Source organism: Staurois parvus, unplaced genomic scaffold, assembly GCF_062004578.1.
Source record: "Staurois parvus isolate SC_StPar_1 unplaced genomic scaffold, SC_StPar_1.0 ptg000151l, whole genome shotgun sequence".
NCBI classification, from domain to species: domain Eukaryota; kingdom Metazoa; phylum Chordata; class Amphibia; order Anura; family Ranidae; genus Staurois; species Staurois parvus.
In genome coordinates, this window is record NW_028317947.1 from 22861421 (window position 1) to 22876101 (window position 14681).

Consider the following 14681-nt stretch of genomic DNA (forward strand, 5'->3'; position numbering starts at 1 on the left):
TTTACAGCTAAAAAACTCCTCTAGAAACTCACTAGTTCTGGGTTTTTTTTCCAGCCAAAAACCGCCCCTGCCACAAAACGCTGAATAAAAAGCCTATGTGTGCATGGACACATAGGATAACATGCTGGGGAGTTTATTGGCTGTAGAAAAAAACGCCAAAAGCCAAAAACAGCCGCTGTAAAAAATGCCCAGTGTGCATGAGGACCAAGACTCAGTGATTCACAGAGTTCTTTAATAAAAGTTTTTATGTAGGTTTTCTAAAAATCCAAATACCAGGAGAGACAGAGATATGAAGAATGAAGCTGTGCAAAGACAATATACTGTACATTTAGTACAAAGTGTGTGGGAGAAATAGAGGAAGGAGGGAGATGGATGCCGAGAAACAGTGATGTTAGGTGAGGAGGGGGAGAGATAAGAGAAGAGAAGAAAGTGCAGTAATACAGCAAAGGAGATCTTAACACACAAAAGAGCAGTTAAAGGGAGGGGAGAGGAGAGTTGGACTGTATCCAGCAAGAAAATGTGTAGGAGAAACAGGGGAAGAGAGGGACTGTTCCATACACTTAAGAGGAGGTGAAGGGATTCCCCCATATGAGAGATTCCCCCCACCCTCCAGGTTGGGAGAGCAAACAGCTGATGTCCCTGCCTTTGCTGACTGTCACACTACTGCTCTCCCTCTGCAGTGCGGGGATGTTTGGCTGTGTAATCTCTGGAAGGGACGCCAGGGGCTACAAAGGACTCGACGACCTGCAGATGAGCTGGGGGTGAACAAAACAGGACATTACTGCCAGCAAGAGGGTGAGACATTAACAAATACTAAAGGGAATAGAGGGGGCAATGGGCATATTCCACATCTCAATCACTCTGTTCAAGGCTATTTTTTTTAATGCTTGCTTTAAAATAGGCAGCTTCAGAACACGCTTGACGGCTTAGCACTTGCAATCTACACAATTTCAGCAGATATTAGAATTAAGATAAACAGGGTGCTTTTTATTTTTTTGGGAATTTTTAAAGAAGCCAATATTCAAATACTCAATGTATTACAGGATTAAACTACAAGGGTTATAACTTGCAGCAGGTTGAAGAATGCCATGGATTCTCTCAATCATTCCCAGGTATGTAGAGAAGTGATTGTGTCAGAACCTTCTTTTGCAATAAATCTGTGGAGGAAAGAGGGAAAGGACCACAGCAAACCTTTTCTTTCCTTCTCTCCTTTTACATTGGTTCAGATGCAGTCATAACATAAGTAAAATACGGATGAACAGGCAGAGTGACAGTGACAAACTGTTCTGTGCTTTAGCAGAAGTAACTGGTCAGGGAAACACAGGTGGGCAGGCAAAAGAATCAGAAAAAAGAGCTATTAGTGTGTGAAATCCCACAATCATTACATACAACTGTCAGGCTAGCAAGGGGCCAGCAGTGGAATCACAATAAACAACATCCTCAATAGTGAATTTAGGTATTCTCACAAGACCTTTCTACTCTCTATGATGTCAAGGACAGTAGATATATAAAAACTCTCTCTAGAATTCCTTTGTTTCCCCCCAAAGAGACATACTGAGAGACTCTTGAAATGAAATTGAAGAAGCCACATAATGGTACACAAGTACACAATGACATTAAAGAAACCAATATTTCATTTGTTTTATTTTTTTAAAGCACTAACATATATTCTGCAACACTTTAATAGTTCACTATTCACATCAATGTGTGTGTGTTGGAGGAGCTTACAATCTAATATTAACGTCTTTGCCAAACCATGTACAGTAAAGGTAAACTCTGTTAAAAGCTGGTTAACCTATAATTGTGAGAGGAAACCAGAGCACTAGGTGGAAACTTGAAGGAACATGGGGAGCACATAAAAACCTTAAGTAGAATGTGTACTTAACCCCTTTGCGCCGGCGCCTCCCCTTTAAGAGTTTCAGAAACCGGGAGGCGGGGCGGGGTTTTAGGGTCATGTGACCACGGTGATTCGCTGTCATGGCAGTCACATGATCTGAGAATTTTCCAATCGCAAGGGGAGATCAGGACCTTTCTGTGAGTCAGGAACATATTTGCTGGAAGCGCGCAGGGCGTGCACTCTCAGCACATATGTATTTTCAAATGGTACTCAAAAATGCGTCCGCTTGGCGTCAAGGCCCAGACACCGCGAGGCCACATATTTGCGTGTGCTTGGTGTCTAGGGGTTAAAGTGCTAAAATGTACAGTAGGATGTCAAAGCTATGTAGGAGTGCTAAGGCCAATCATTTAGCCCAGTGCTCTCCAAACTGTGTTCCAAGGGGCACATACGGCCCTTTGCTTGTCTTTATCTAGCCCTTGGGGCACTATTCCTCCAACTGACACCAACAATGGGGTATAATTGCTACCACTGTCACCAAAATTGGGGTGTACTATTCTTCCCCCTAATATCACTGTTTACTCTCACTGATGACAGGACAATTCTTATCCCCACTGGCCACAGTCTGGCCCCTTTAAAGTTTGAAGGACAGTAAAGTGGCCCTTTGTTTAGAAAGTTTGGAGACCCCTGACTTGAAATTGCTCAAGTTCACAGTCAATGTTGATGGGGGAATCCTTCCCACAGCACTATTATGTTCTGCTGGTGGGGAGTCTTCCCTGTCGGCAGAACACAATGATCACTGCTGGCAGCTATAGCCTCTAACAATAATTGCAAAAAAATCTGACAGGCTGGTTGAACTGAAGTCAATTGATGGATCTACTTCAGTAAAACCAGGATACCCATAGATGGTTCAAATCATGGCCAGTCCCTGCTGAATTGGCCAAGATTCCATCCATTTATGGTTGGCTTTATTCTGTATGGTCATAGATTGAATTGAATTAATTAATTGAATCAAATCAATGGCAAAGCTCACAAAATATACTACAAATACACAATCAATGCTCTTGGATTTTACTGAGCACTAATCTACTGATGATCCAGACACACATCTGGTCTAAACCTATAACTTAATGGTAATTGCCAGATGATTTAATTACCCCAGTCTTCAGGAGAGGGATCTAACTCTCCCTTAAATTTTTAATTTAGATCATGAATAATATAGCAGTTGGAGGGACATTACCTTGCATAAGAACACCCAGATTATTAGAAGGGGAAATTTCACTACAGGAGTATCCAAGGGATAAAAGAACCCAGTGAGTGAATCCAACATCTAGAATGTACACTAAGTTGGTACCTCATTCTTTGGATGCATTATACTCTTAATACAAAAATTAAATCATTAAAAAATAAACTTACTTTGATCTTACTGTAGTATACAATTTTATACATAAATTACTTAAATAACCTGAGAATGTATGAATTTTACTATAAGTGTAAATACATTTTTGCCATGGAACATGACTGCGTGTACTTTTTTTTTTACATATGCATGAATAAAGCCTCCATTATGATAGAGTCAGTGTTCACTCATTCTCTGATATCTAAGAGCTATAAACATAAATAAAAGTTTTAGAATCTTTTCATTTTCCTCTCTAGGTTTTATTCTTATACACAATAAGAACCATTCAAAGAGTGATCACTGGATAGAGGTGGCTGGAAGAGAGAACACTGGGATCATACCTTGGGAAAGAAGAAGCAGAGGGAGGGAGAGGCAGGAAAGAGGAGGAGGGAGAGAAAGAGTGCAGAGAGAGGCAGGGAAAGAGGATGCAGAGGTACAGTACAGAGATGCACAACAGAAATGAAATAAGACCTGATGTGTTTTGCCAAATGTAGCAGAGGAGCTGAAGAAAACAGAATAGCAAAAAAAGAAGCTGGAGAGAAGTACAAAATCAACAGAGAATGGGAGATAGGAGGTAAAGGAACCAAAGAAGAAGATAAAAAGATCACACATAAATTGGGAATTTGAGATAACAAGATACAGAGTAAGAAGGAAAGCAAATCACAGGAAGAATGTAGAATACTAAGATGGAAAAAAGAGGAAAAGAGCCTTCAAAAGCTGACCTCACTAAATACACCTGTCCTTTTCTGAATTGTTCAACTGTTCTTCATCCAACCTTCGTCATATCTGGAGACCCATCTACTTAAACCACAACAGCTCTTCATTCCTTACTCACCTGCTCATTTTCAAGGTTCGTGTGCTCTCTATTCCCCTGCAGTTTGAACCAGGAAAAGCCTGTTCTAAATGGGTGAGATATACTTTCTGTAACATCGAGCTGAGTCCTACTGGCACATTCAGCTACATTTCTTAAAGGCAATAAAGCACTGTGATATAACTTGTGTCGCCTGACCTTTGGGTTTTTCTCTGTTAGTGAACATTGTTCAATTCTTAAGAATAGAATGCTGCTAGCAAAAGCTCCATCGCTGCTGCTTGTGCAGGTAAGACAACATTTAATATGTATTACTCTTTGAGGATATCATCTGTACCACCTACCTAAGTATAATTGTGGTGGAATGGATTTTGTTCAATGTATAATAAGAGATTTATTTGAAAATACAGAACTACAAGGTGATAACACATGTTCATTGTGGTCTAATGTCAAAGTGAACTACTTTAAGACCTTCGCTGCTTAATTGTGGGTGTTTGCATTTAGAATTATCCCAAAAAGAAAGCCTAATGGGGAAACTTTTGTGTCTTTTCAGGGAATATTCTCAACAAGGGGGAATTGATAAAAAGCATCTATTACAAACTTTGTCACAGTCAATCAGCAATTAAATTTTCATTTTCTAAGCTGTGCTAAAGATTAGAGGTTGGATGGCTACTATGGACAATGGCACTAGTTGAGATAGAACTTGTCTCAGATTTCCCCCAATGCAGGAACGTGACATTTTAAAAAATAGCAGAAAATGTATGTCAGAAATATAATAATGTGTATCAAGAGAAAAAAGAAAGTCAAAGATATGATCGATGACCATGATGAATACAAAATAAAACTTGTTTGTTGCAATAATTTGCATATATGTTAATTTAGGACCAGTATAAAAGGCAGTCAGTATAAAGTGTATTCTAACTCAATGTTTTTGATGTGTTTACATTTTCATAAGGATCAGTTCCTCCTTTTGCTACATACAACTTTTCATAAAACTTCCCGTACTATATGTAACTCCTCCCTATAACCTACATATTGTTCCATATCCTCACAACTCCTCCTATCACTCCATTCTCTCTCTATTACTACTGCTTTTCATATAATGTCAATAGTTAAATGACATAATATGTGGCAACAGTACAGCAGCTATAGTTCAATCTTTTACAGGCTGTTAAACAAATCAGTTATAAACCACGGCCAATTCCCAATATCTGAAATATAAAATAACAGGGTAAAGCTGTTTCCAATTTCCTGTATATTTTGTGAACCTCATTTTCAAACTTTCTGGTAATTAGAGGACAAGGTTCTATGTAATAATTCAGGTTTCAATGCTGTTAATCACATAACTGAGCAATTCTCCCAATGTTTACTTTTTATCTTGCACGGTGGTTAATGGATAGTTTAAGATGCGGCTTCATTTAACCACAGAAATTACTTCGTGATTGTGATTCGATCTCCCACAAACCAGCAATTTAGTAATTGTGATTCGATCTCCCACAAACCAGCAATTAATCGCTACTGCTAGTCTGCATATGTATAGCTTTAAAAAGAAAGGTGAATATGCTTGTCCGAATTATTGATTGTACATATATAGATAAACCGAATGGCTTTATGCTACCTGTTGCTTGTGTACTAGTTGCCTTATTATGTTTTTTTTTTAAACTGCTACATTGGAAATCCATCTGTTTTGTACTTTATATAAGTGACTAGATCCAATACAAATGTTTAGAACTAAATCCCAGTTAGAGATGAATGTGAATGGATGCAAGGCTGCAGATAAAAGAGTCCCTGGAGTGTAATTTGTCCATAATTCCCTTGAAATCTAATTTGGTGAACCTCATATATTATAAAGTGCTAATCTGGGTAGATTTGAAACCAGCATGGTATATGCTGAAAATCCTACTTTAATATGAATCTTATGTGTAGTCTGCTGATTTGAAGGTCCTATGTGTATGGGTCCAGTGTCTTAACAAATGACTTGCAGCATTGTCACTGATGTTTCATGCTCTACTTACCTGTTAAGACAAAACTATGCTTCATTAGCTATGGCCAACACTAGAAACTAGTGGCAGTGCAGGTATTCATCACTGTGTGGTAGACAGAAGAGTCAATCATGTTACTAGTGAACAGATATGCTACCTTGACTGTATGATGGTAGTTGGTGCAAGCCAATAGTGATACACAGCAGTGTATTTTTTTTATATTACTGTGCAATATTTTTTCCATAGTGCAGAATACTTGCTGAGGCACAATTACCTGGTTAAAGGCCTAGTAATTGTTTTTTTGAAATCTTTGTGCTAGTTACTAAGGAAATCCATCACATCGATGAATAAAATAGCCAATGATGAATGCTTAATGCACCTAGAAATAGTAAATAATGTGTATGTATGCTTTCGTTTACAGCACACGGATTTCCTGGGAATGAAAGATAGGCATATTCACCTGCACTTTCATACTTTCGTTAACTGCATGTTGTGTGCGACACAAACTGACCAATGACGGCTAATTCATATAATCTGTGAATAGATATATAAATGGGTAACTTTCACACAGGGTTGCTTATTGTTTAAGGTAAACCTATCACAAACCTTTATGTCTGTAAATCCAGACATGCCTGGTGTATACACAGCTAAAAGTATATGTAAATCTCAAATTTTCCTCTTCCCATCAACCTTCGTATTCTCTCCAGTGGCGGACTGAAAACTCATGGGGCCCTGGGTATTGGGGATCATGGGGCCCCTGTGTCCTTGCCCAAACTCAAAAAAGCCTATGAAAAAGGTACCAGGGGCATCTCATGGGGCCCCCTACTGACCCTGGGCCCTCGAGCAGTGCCCGAGTTTCCAAATGGTCAGTCCGCCCCTGATTCTCTCTATTGGTTATTGAGCCCTACTGAGGAGATTTATGCTCACTTCCTGTCAGGACAGAATGTGATGAAAATCTCTCCGATATGGGCACAGATGTAAACAAAAACACTCTTTCAGTAGAGTGTAAAATTAGAACTTCTGATTATGGACAATGTTTCTATTGCTGTCCAAGTTTTCTTCTCCTGGTGACAGCCACAGCAACAGTACTTAAGCTTTTCAAATCTCCCCAAGGGGGTAATAGAATTAAAAAGCCTGACAGAAAAGTTAACTCTCCTGCACTCAATTAAAAAAAAAAAAGAATTACTGGAATTAGGCTTCAAAGGCATGCAGCAAGTTCGCTGTCCTCTCAAAGATGGCATTTTTGGAAGTGAAAATCATCTGATCAGCTAATAGAGGAAGTTATTAATCTGTGTGTGTATAGTCATGTTCTGATTGAAAAACCAAACAAAAGAATGGCCTAACTACATCCATGACAATCCATGTGACTGAACAGCAGCTCTAGGTAAATATTTTCTACATAAAAAGAAAATGTTTGAGTGTTTTTATATATGTTTGTTTCAAACAACTCGAACAATTGATTGATAAGAAATCAAATAATATGCAAGGTCATCAGTCTCAATAAATAGACAGCCTTTAAGTCAGTGATATAGAGGGCCTGGGTAACTATAATGTACTTACAATGGAGTTTGTCATTTGTAGTTATTGCAGGTATACTTCAGACACTGGCTCTGACTATACTAAAATGCTAATATGTTCTTCGTTAAGAAAATGTTAAACAGGTCAGGGGAATGTTAAACGATCCTTGTTTCTATGTATAATTTGTAATCATATACAGTGCCATGGAAAAGTATTCATACCCCTTGAAATTTTCCATATTTTGACGTTACAACCAAAAACATAAATGTATTTTATTGGGATTTTATGTGATAGACCAACACAAAGTGGCACATAATTGTGAAGTAGAAGAAAAATTATAGTTTTCAAAATATCTTACAAATGAATATGTGAAAAGTGTGGAATGCATTTGTATTCAGCCCTCCTGAGTCAATACTTTGCAGGACCACCTTTTGCTGCAATTACAGCTGCAAGTCTTTTTGGGGATGTCTCTACCAGCTTTGCACATCTAGAGAGGGACATTTTTGCCCATTCTTCTTTGCAAAATAGCTCAAGCTCTTTCAGATTGGATGGAGAGCGTCTGTGAACAGCAATTTTCAAGTCTTGCCACAGATTCTCAATTGGATTTAGGTCTGGACTTTGACTGGGCCATTCTAACACATGAATATGCTTTGATCTAAATCATCCCATTGTAGCTCTGGCTGTATGTTTAGGGTTGTTGTCCCTCTGGAAGGTGAACCTCCACCCCAGTCTCAAGTCTTTTGCAGAGTCTAACAGGTTTTCTTGTAAGATTGCCCCGTGTTTGGCTCCATCAACTCTGACCAGTTTCCCTGTCCCTGCTGAAAAAAGCAGCACCCCCACAACACAATGCTGCCACCACCATGTTTCACAGTGGGGATGGTGTTTTCAGGGTGATGTGTAGTGTTAGATTTCCACCACACATAGCGCTTTGCTTTTAGACCAGAGCACCTTCTTCCACGTTTCCTGTGTCTCCCACATGGCTTTTTGCAAACTGCAAATGGGACTTCTTATGGATTTCTTTCAACAATGGCTTTCTTCTTGCCACTCTTCCATAAAGGACAGATTTGTGGAGTGCACGACTAATAGTTGTCCTGTGGACAGAATCTCCCACCTGAGCTGTGGATCTCTGCAGCTCCTCCAGAGTTCCCATGGGCCTCTTGGCTGCTTCTCTGATTAATGCTCTCCTTGCCTGGCCAGTCAGTTTAGGTGGACGGCCATGTCTTGGTAGGTTTGCAGTTGTACCATACATTTCCATTTTCGGATGGTGGATTGAACAGTGCTCCGTGAGATGTTCAAAGCTTGGGATATTTTTTTATAACCTAACCCTGCTTTAAACTTCTCCACAACTTTATCCCTAACCTGTCTGGTGTGTTCCTTGGCCTTCAGTTAAATTAAATTACACAGAAGTGGACTCTAAGTACTAATTAGGTGACTTCTGAAGGCAATTGGGTCCACTAGATTTTAGTTAGGGGTATCAGAGTAAAGGGGGCTGGATACAAATGCACGCCACACTTTTCAGATATTTATTTGTAAAAAATTTTGAAAACCATTTCTCATTTTTCTTCCACTTCACAATTATGTGCCACTTTGTGTTGGTCTATCATATAAAATCCCAATAAAATACATTTATGCTTTTGGTGGTAACATGAGAAAATTTATAAAATTTCAAGGGGTATGAATACTTTTTCAAAGCACTGTATGTACATGGGATCAGCCATATTTGCTCATTAAATATAGAGGCTCTGATCCATGCTTTGCTAAACAATATTTGTGCATTCCTACACGCTCCCACAATGCAGCCCACTGACCAGGCTGGCTCTTTCAAAACAATACACTCCTTATAAGGCTGCAACAACACTGACGTAATGGCTCAAAATGTGACTTTAATTGACTAAAACACAATAAATATATGAAAAGATATTATTGTGATTTGATATAAATAAAATACAAATTCTGATGTCCCTTTCCATCAAATGAGCAGGATTCCTATTCTGTATTACAAATGACAAGCATATTTTATTCAAGCCGAACTCTCAGTGCTACGTGGCCTCATCTTTAGTCTTACACCCCTAGAGTCTGAAATCAGAGCAAAGAGCTGGTAATCCCTTGCACGCATCAGATGCGTCTAACTCCTCTTTGCATGAATAGCGTCAGTAGGTTATTTTGAAGCTTTAATCCTTAGATTATGTCTCCCCACTGAGTATATGGAAATGGAGCACAGGCAGACGAAGCATGTAGATGCATTTAAAAACTTCCCAGCAGCTGGAAATGTTACACAAAAATGCATTTTCATAATAAACACATCACATGGTTAGAACATCCCAGACTTTAATGAATTACCCACAGCTGGTGAGAACATTCCTGGCTTCTCTGCAGAGGCCATATTTATAAGCTAATTACACAGACTACAAGTTACCTACAACACTAATGTACTGCATGCATAACTTTATCAATCTAACATTTGTTATCTTGTCTAGTTAACTGTGTTACTATTTCCCATTTATTTCTTTTTTCCATTAAATGCACCCCAATTAAAACATTTAATGTCTTTTACCCTAAAAAATGCATTTATACATATGCTTGTATTGCACAAGCATGTATGCCAGCAATGGGCAAACTACGGCCCGGCGGACCTTTTAATCCGGCCCGCGGAGCTAGGCTCCGGCTAGGCTCCTCTCACAGTCCGCCCTGAAGACCGGTGTAGCATGAAAATCTGTCTCCTATGAGGATCTGTCCCCCTCGACGTATCTGCGCATGTGCCGGAGATCGCCGATCGGCTGCTAATGCCTGAAACTGGCACATGCGCAGATACGTCGAGGGGGACAGATCCTCATAGGAGACAGATTTTCATGCTACACCGGAACACGGCGAGAGGAACGCGCGGAGCAAAGGTAAGTGAATTGACACAGGGGGGACTTGGGGACCTAATATGGGGGATGAATTAATATGGGGGATGAATTACTATATGGGGGATGAATTACTATTGGGGATGAATTACTATATGGGGGATGAATTACTATGGGGGATGAATTACTATGGGGGATGAATTACTATATGGGGGATGAATTACTATGGGGGATGAATTACTATATGGGGGATGAATTACTATGGGGGATGAATTACTATGGGGGATGACTTACTATGGGGGACGAATTACTATATGGGGGGTGAATTACTATGGGGGATGAATTACTATATGGGGGATGAATTACTATATGGGGGATGAATTACTATGGGGGATGAATTACTACAGTTGCAAGAAAAAGTATGTGAACCCCTTGGGATTATGTGGAGTTTTGCATGAATTGGGCATAAAATGTGCTCTGAACATCATCTAAGTCACAACAATAGAAGAACACAGTCTGCTGAACATAATACTACACAAACATTAGATGTTGCCATGGTTTAATTGCACATAACATGTAAACATTCACAGTGCAGGGAGGAAAAAGTATGTGAGGCCCTAGCTTAATGACTTCTCCCAGAGCTAATTGGAGCCAGGAGTGAGCCAACCTTGACTCCAATCAGTGTGATGATATTGGATGTGTTGCTGACAGCTGTCCTGCCCTTAAAAAACACACACCCGTTTTGGGTTTACTGGTTTCAAGAAGCACTGTCTGATGTGAACCATGCCTCGCAGAAAAGAGCTCTCAAAAGACCTACGATCAAGATTTGTTGACTTGCATGAAGCTGGAAAGGGTTACAAAAGTATCTCCAAAAGCCTTGATGTTCATGTGTCCACGGTAACACAGACTGTCTACAAATGGAGAAAGTTTAGCACTGTTGCTACTCTCCCTAGGCATGGTCGTCCTGTAAAAATGACTGCAAGAGCACAGCGCAGAATGCTGCATGAGGTAAAGAAGAATCCCAGAGTGTCAGCTAAAGACCTACAGAAATCTCTGGCACATGCTAACATTTTTGTTGACACATCTACAATAAGGAAAACATTAAACAAGAATGGAGTACATGGGAGGACACCACGGAGGAAGCCATTGCTGTCCAAAAAGAATATTGCAGCACGTTTGAAGTTTGCAAAAGAGCACCTGGATGTTCCACAGCACTACTGGCAAAATATACTGTGGACAGATGAAACCAAGATTGAGTTGTTTGGGAAGAACACACAACACTATGTGTGGAGAAAAAAAGGCACAGCACACCAACATCAAAACCTCATCCCCACTGTAAAACATGGCGGAGGGAGCAACATGGTTTGGGGCTGCTTTGCTGCCTCAGGGCCTGGACGGATTGTTGTCATTGATGGGAAAATGAATTCCAGAGTTTATCAAGACATTTTTCAGGAAAACGTACGACCATCTGTCCGCCAACTGAAGCTCCGCAGAGGATGGGTGATGCAACAGGACAATGACCCAAAGCATACAAGTAATTCAACAAAACAATGGCTGCAACAGCACAGAATACGCCTTCTGGAGTGGCCCAGTCAGAGTCCTGACCTCAACCCGATTGAAATGCTGTGGCATGAAATTAAGGGAGCGATTCACACCAGACATCCTAAGAATATTGCTACACTGAAACAGTTTTGTGAAGAGGAGTGGTCCAAAATTACTCCAGATCGTTGTGCAGGTCTGATCTGCAACTACAGGAAATGTTTCGTTGAGGTTATTGCTGCCAAAGGAGGGTCAACCTTTTACTAAGTCCAAAGGTTCACATACTTTTTCCTCCCTGCACTGTGAATGTTTACATGTTATGTGCAATTAAACCATGGCAACATCTAATGTTTGTGTAGTATTATGTTCAGCAGACTGTGTTCTTCTATTGTTGTGACTTAGATGACGTTCAGAGCATATTTTATGCCCAATTCATGCAAAACTCCACGTAATCCCAAGGGGTTCACATACTTTTTCTTGCAACTGTATATGGGGGATGAATTACTATATGGGGGATGAATTACTATGGGGGATGAATTACTATGCTTACTATGGGGGAATATTACTATACTTACTATGGATGACACATACACATCATTCATCTACTCTTGGTCCGGCCCCCGGGTCCAATATATGAACCCATTGCGGCCCTCAAGTCAAAAAGTTTGCCCACCCCTGATGTATGCCTATGGGGAAGAAAAAGCAGTCAGCTGGAAAAATTCAACCTGTGTCTACAGAAGTTGGAAGGTAACGCAATGGCAGCTCCCCCGTCCTAACAAAATCAACACAATCGTGAGTCAAGCATCTACTGTCTGTGGGTATCCTAAAGTGAACCTGTGCTTTATCAATGCAGGGCAGAGCAACAGGTTTATTTAAATGCCCCCTTCATAGAAGCTCATTCTTCCTTTGCTCCCCAAATGTTCCATTCTGCGATGGTTTTTTAATTTATAATTTACATAGGGCTATGAACTTTCTCCGTGTGGCAGTGCTAGTGCTTTGTGATTGGCTCAGCGCTATCACATGGAGTGAGTCACATGCTCCTTCACAACGGGACGTGGTGTATATTTTCTTTGCTTCTGGAAGTTGCAGTTTTAGGGCAACGAAGGACAGGTGAGTAAGTGCAGATGGTAAGGGGAGGGGGGATTAATGTGAATGTGTTGTTTGGAAGTGGGCACAGGTTTGCTTTTAACAGACTAAAATTCAAGTGTATTGAGCATACTTAAACATAAGTTCAATTTGATCTCCCAGTTTGCCACCCTCCAGTGATGACAGCTCGGCACTCTTCATTACCACTCCATCATCTTCTCAACTATTTTGTCTGCACCCAGTGGCTTCCTTCGTCAGTCATAGTCTGTCCAGAGATGATGCTACTCCCACACATACTGGAATAAAATTATACTGGTGGCAATCATTTTGTCTTACAGATTATTATTATTATACAGGATTTATATAGCGCCAACAGTTTGCTCAGCGCTTTACAATATAATGGGAGAAAATACAGCAAAAGTACAGTTCAATACAAGAGGGATAGGAGGGCCCTGCTCCTTGGAGCTTACAATCTAGGAGATGCTGAAAATTGTTCTGAGAAAAGGAAAGGAGTTTTTTGGTACAGAGCAAAACAAAGGAGTTGATTTACTACTGGCAAAAAGACTGTACTTTGCAAATGCAGTTGCTCCAGGGCTTACTAAAGCAGAAACTTCACTTTGCAAAAAAACCCAATCACATACAAGGAAAATAAAAAACAGCATATTTGCTTGCACCTGGTTGGATGATGGAAGTCAGCAGAGGTCCCCTTAATTTACTAAGCTCTGGGGTAATTGTGCTTGCCTTTACTTTCCTTTAGTAAATCCACCCCATAGTTTCTTATACTTAAAAAAAACTATACCTAGTAACACTTTTATGTTCTGCGTAGCCTACCTGGCGGTATTCCCGAGTGTAGCTCGGGGTAAAGTTTCAGTACCACAAGCGGTAACCCACGAGCTACGCTTGGGCTTACCATGCGGCGCTGCTCCGGGATCTGTTCTTCTCTTACCTTGTCCTGCACTTCCGCAATGTCCCTCCTGCAGTGTCCCCAGAAATGTCCTCCATCTGTCTACTGGGTTCCGTCCCCTGCGATGTCAGGATGTACGGGGACGGAACGGCGGGAAATTTGAAATTGACAAAAAGTGACATTCACTAAATTGACTAAAATAACATAGTAAAAGATTACTGTATCAAACCATTTCACATACATTTTGTCCCTAGTGCTTTGTCTGGCACCCTGCCTACATTTTTACTGTTCTTTCTGCCTGGAAACTGAGAAACGTCCATGGCGTCCAAAAAGCATCCCTTTAGGTCAAAATCGGTTTTAGACCAGCTAGAGAACAGCGATAGTAAATTAGAACCACTTGCAGAATTGAGTGATAATGATTCGTGGGGAAATTTGTCATCAGACACTGAAAACCATTTTGCAACTTTGCTCAGTGATGTGCGAACTTGGCGCTCTATTTCAAATTTCAGTGTTTTTGGTTTGATTATCTTATTGAATTAAATTTATTATTATTATATTATTATGTTTTATGATTATTTATTAAATTATAATTTATGATTTCGTGTTTCAAATTTTATCATACCCGGGATGTTTACTAGACTCTTGTTCGGACAGATTTCAGTGAGTTATTCCTAAAAATTACAGGCCTACAATAAAAAAAAATACATATTTCCATGCAAAAAAATGTACCGCTTCAGACACAGGGGAACAGAATAACTATGCAGA

At 40.1% G+C, this 14681-nt stretch overlaps 1 protein-coding gene across 4 annotated transcripts in view; it reads left to right on the forward strand.

The window, feature by feature from the left end:
* Window positions 1-597: 597 nt before the first annotated feature.
* The window catches only part of CRHR1 (corticotropin releasing hormone receptor 1), a 183698-nt gene continuing 169614 nt past the window's right edge, over window positions 598-14681 (forward strand). Inside the window, exons 1-2 of one of the 4 annotated variants that reach the window (XM_089674641.1) lie at window positions 598-795; window positions 3491-4330. In XM_089674641.1, coding sequence (XP_089530767.1) covers window positions 4292-4330 — 39 coding nt within the window. In that variant the 5' untranslated portion in view covers window positions 598-795; window positions 3491-4291. Of the gene's footprint in view, window positions 796-972; window positions 1113-3490; window positions 4331-14681 lie in introns of those variants that run through there. The other 3 variants (XM_089674638.1, XM_089674642.1, XM_089674640.1) reach the window with 3 other exon arrangements.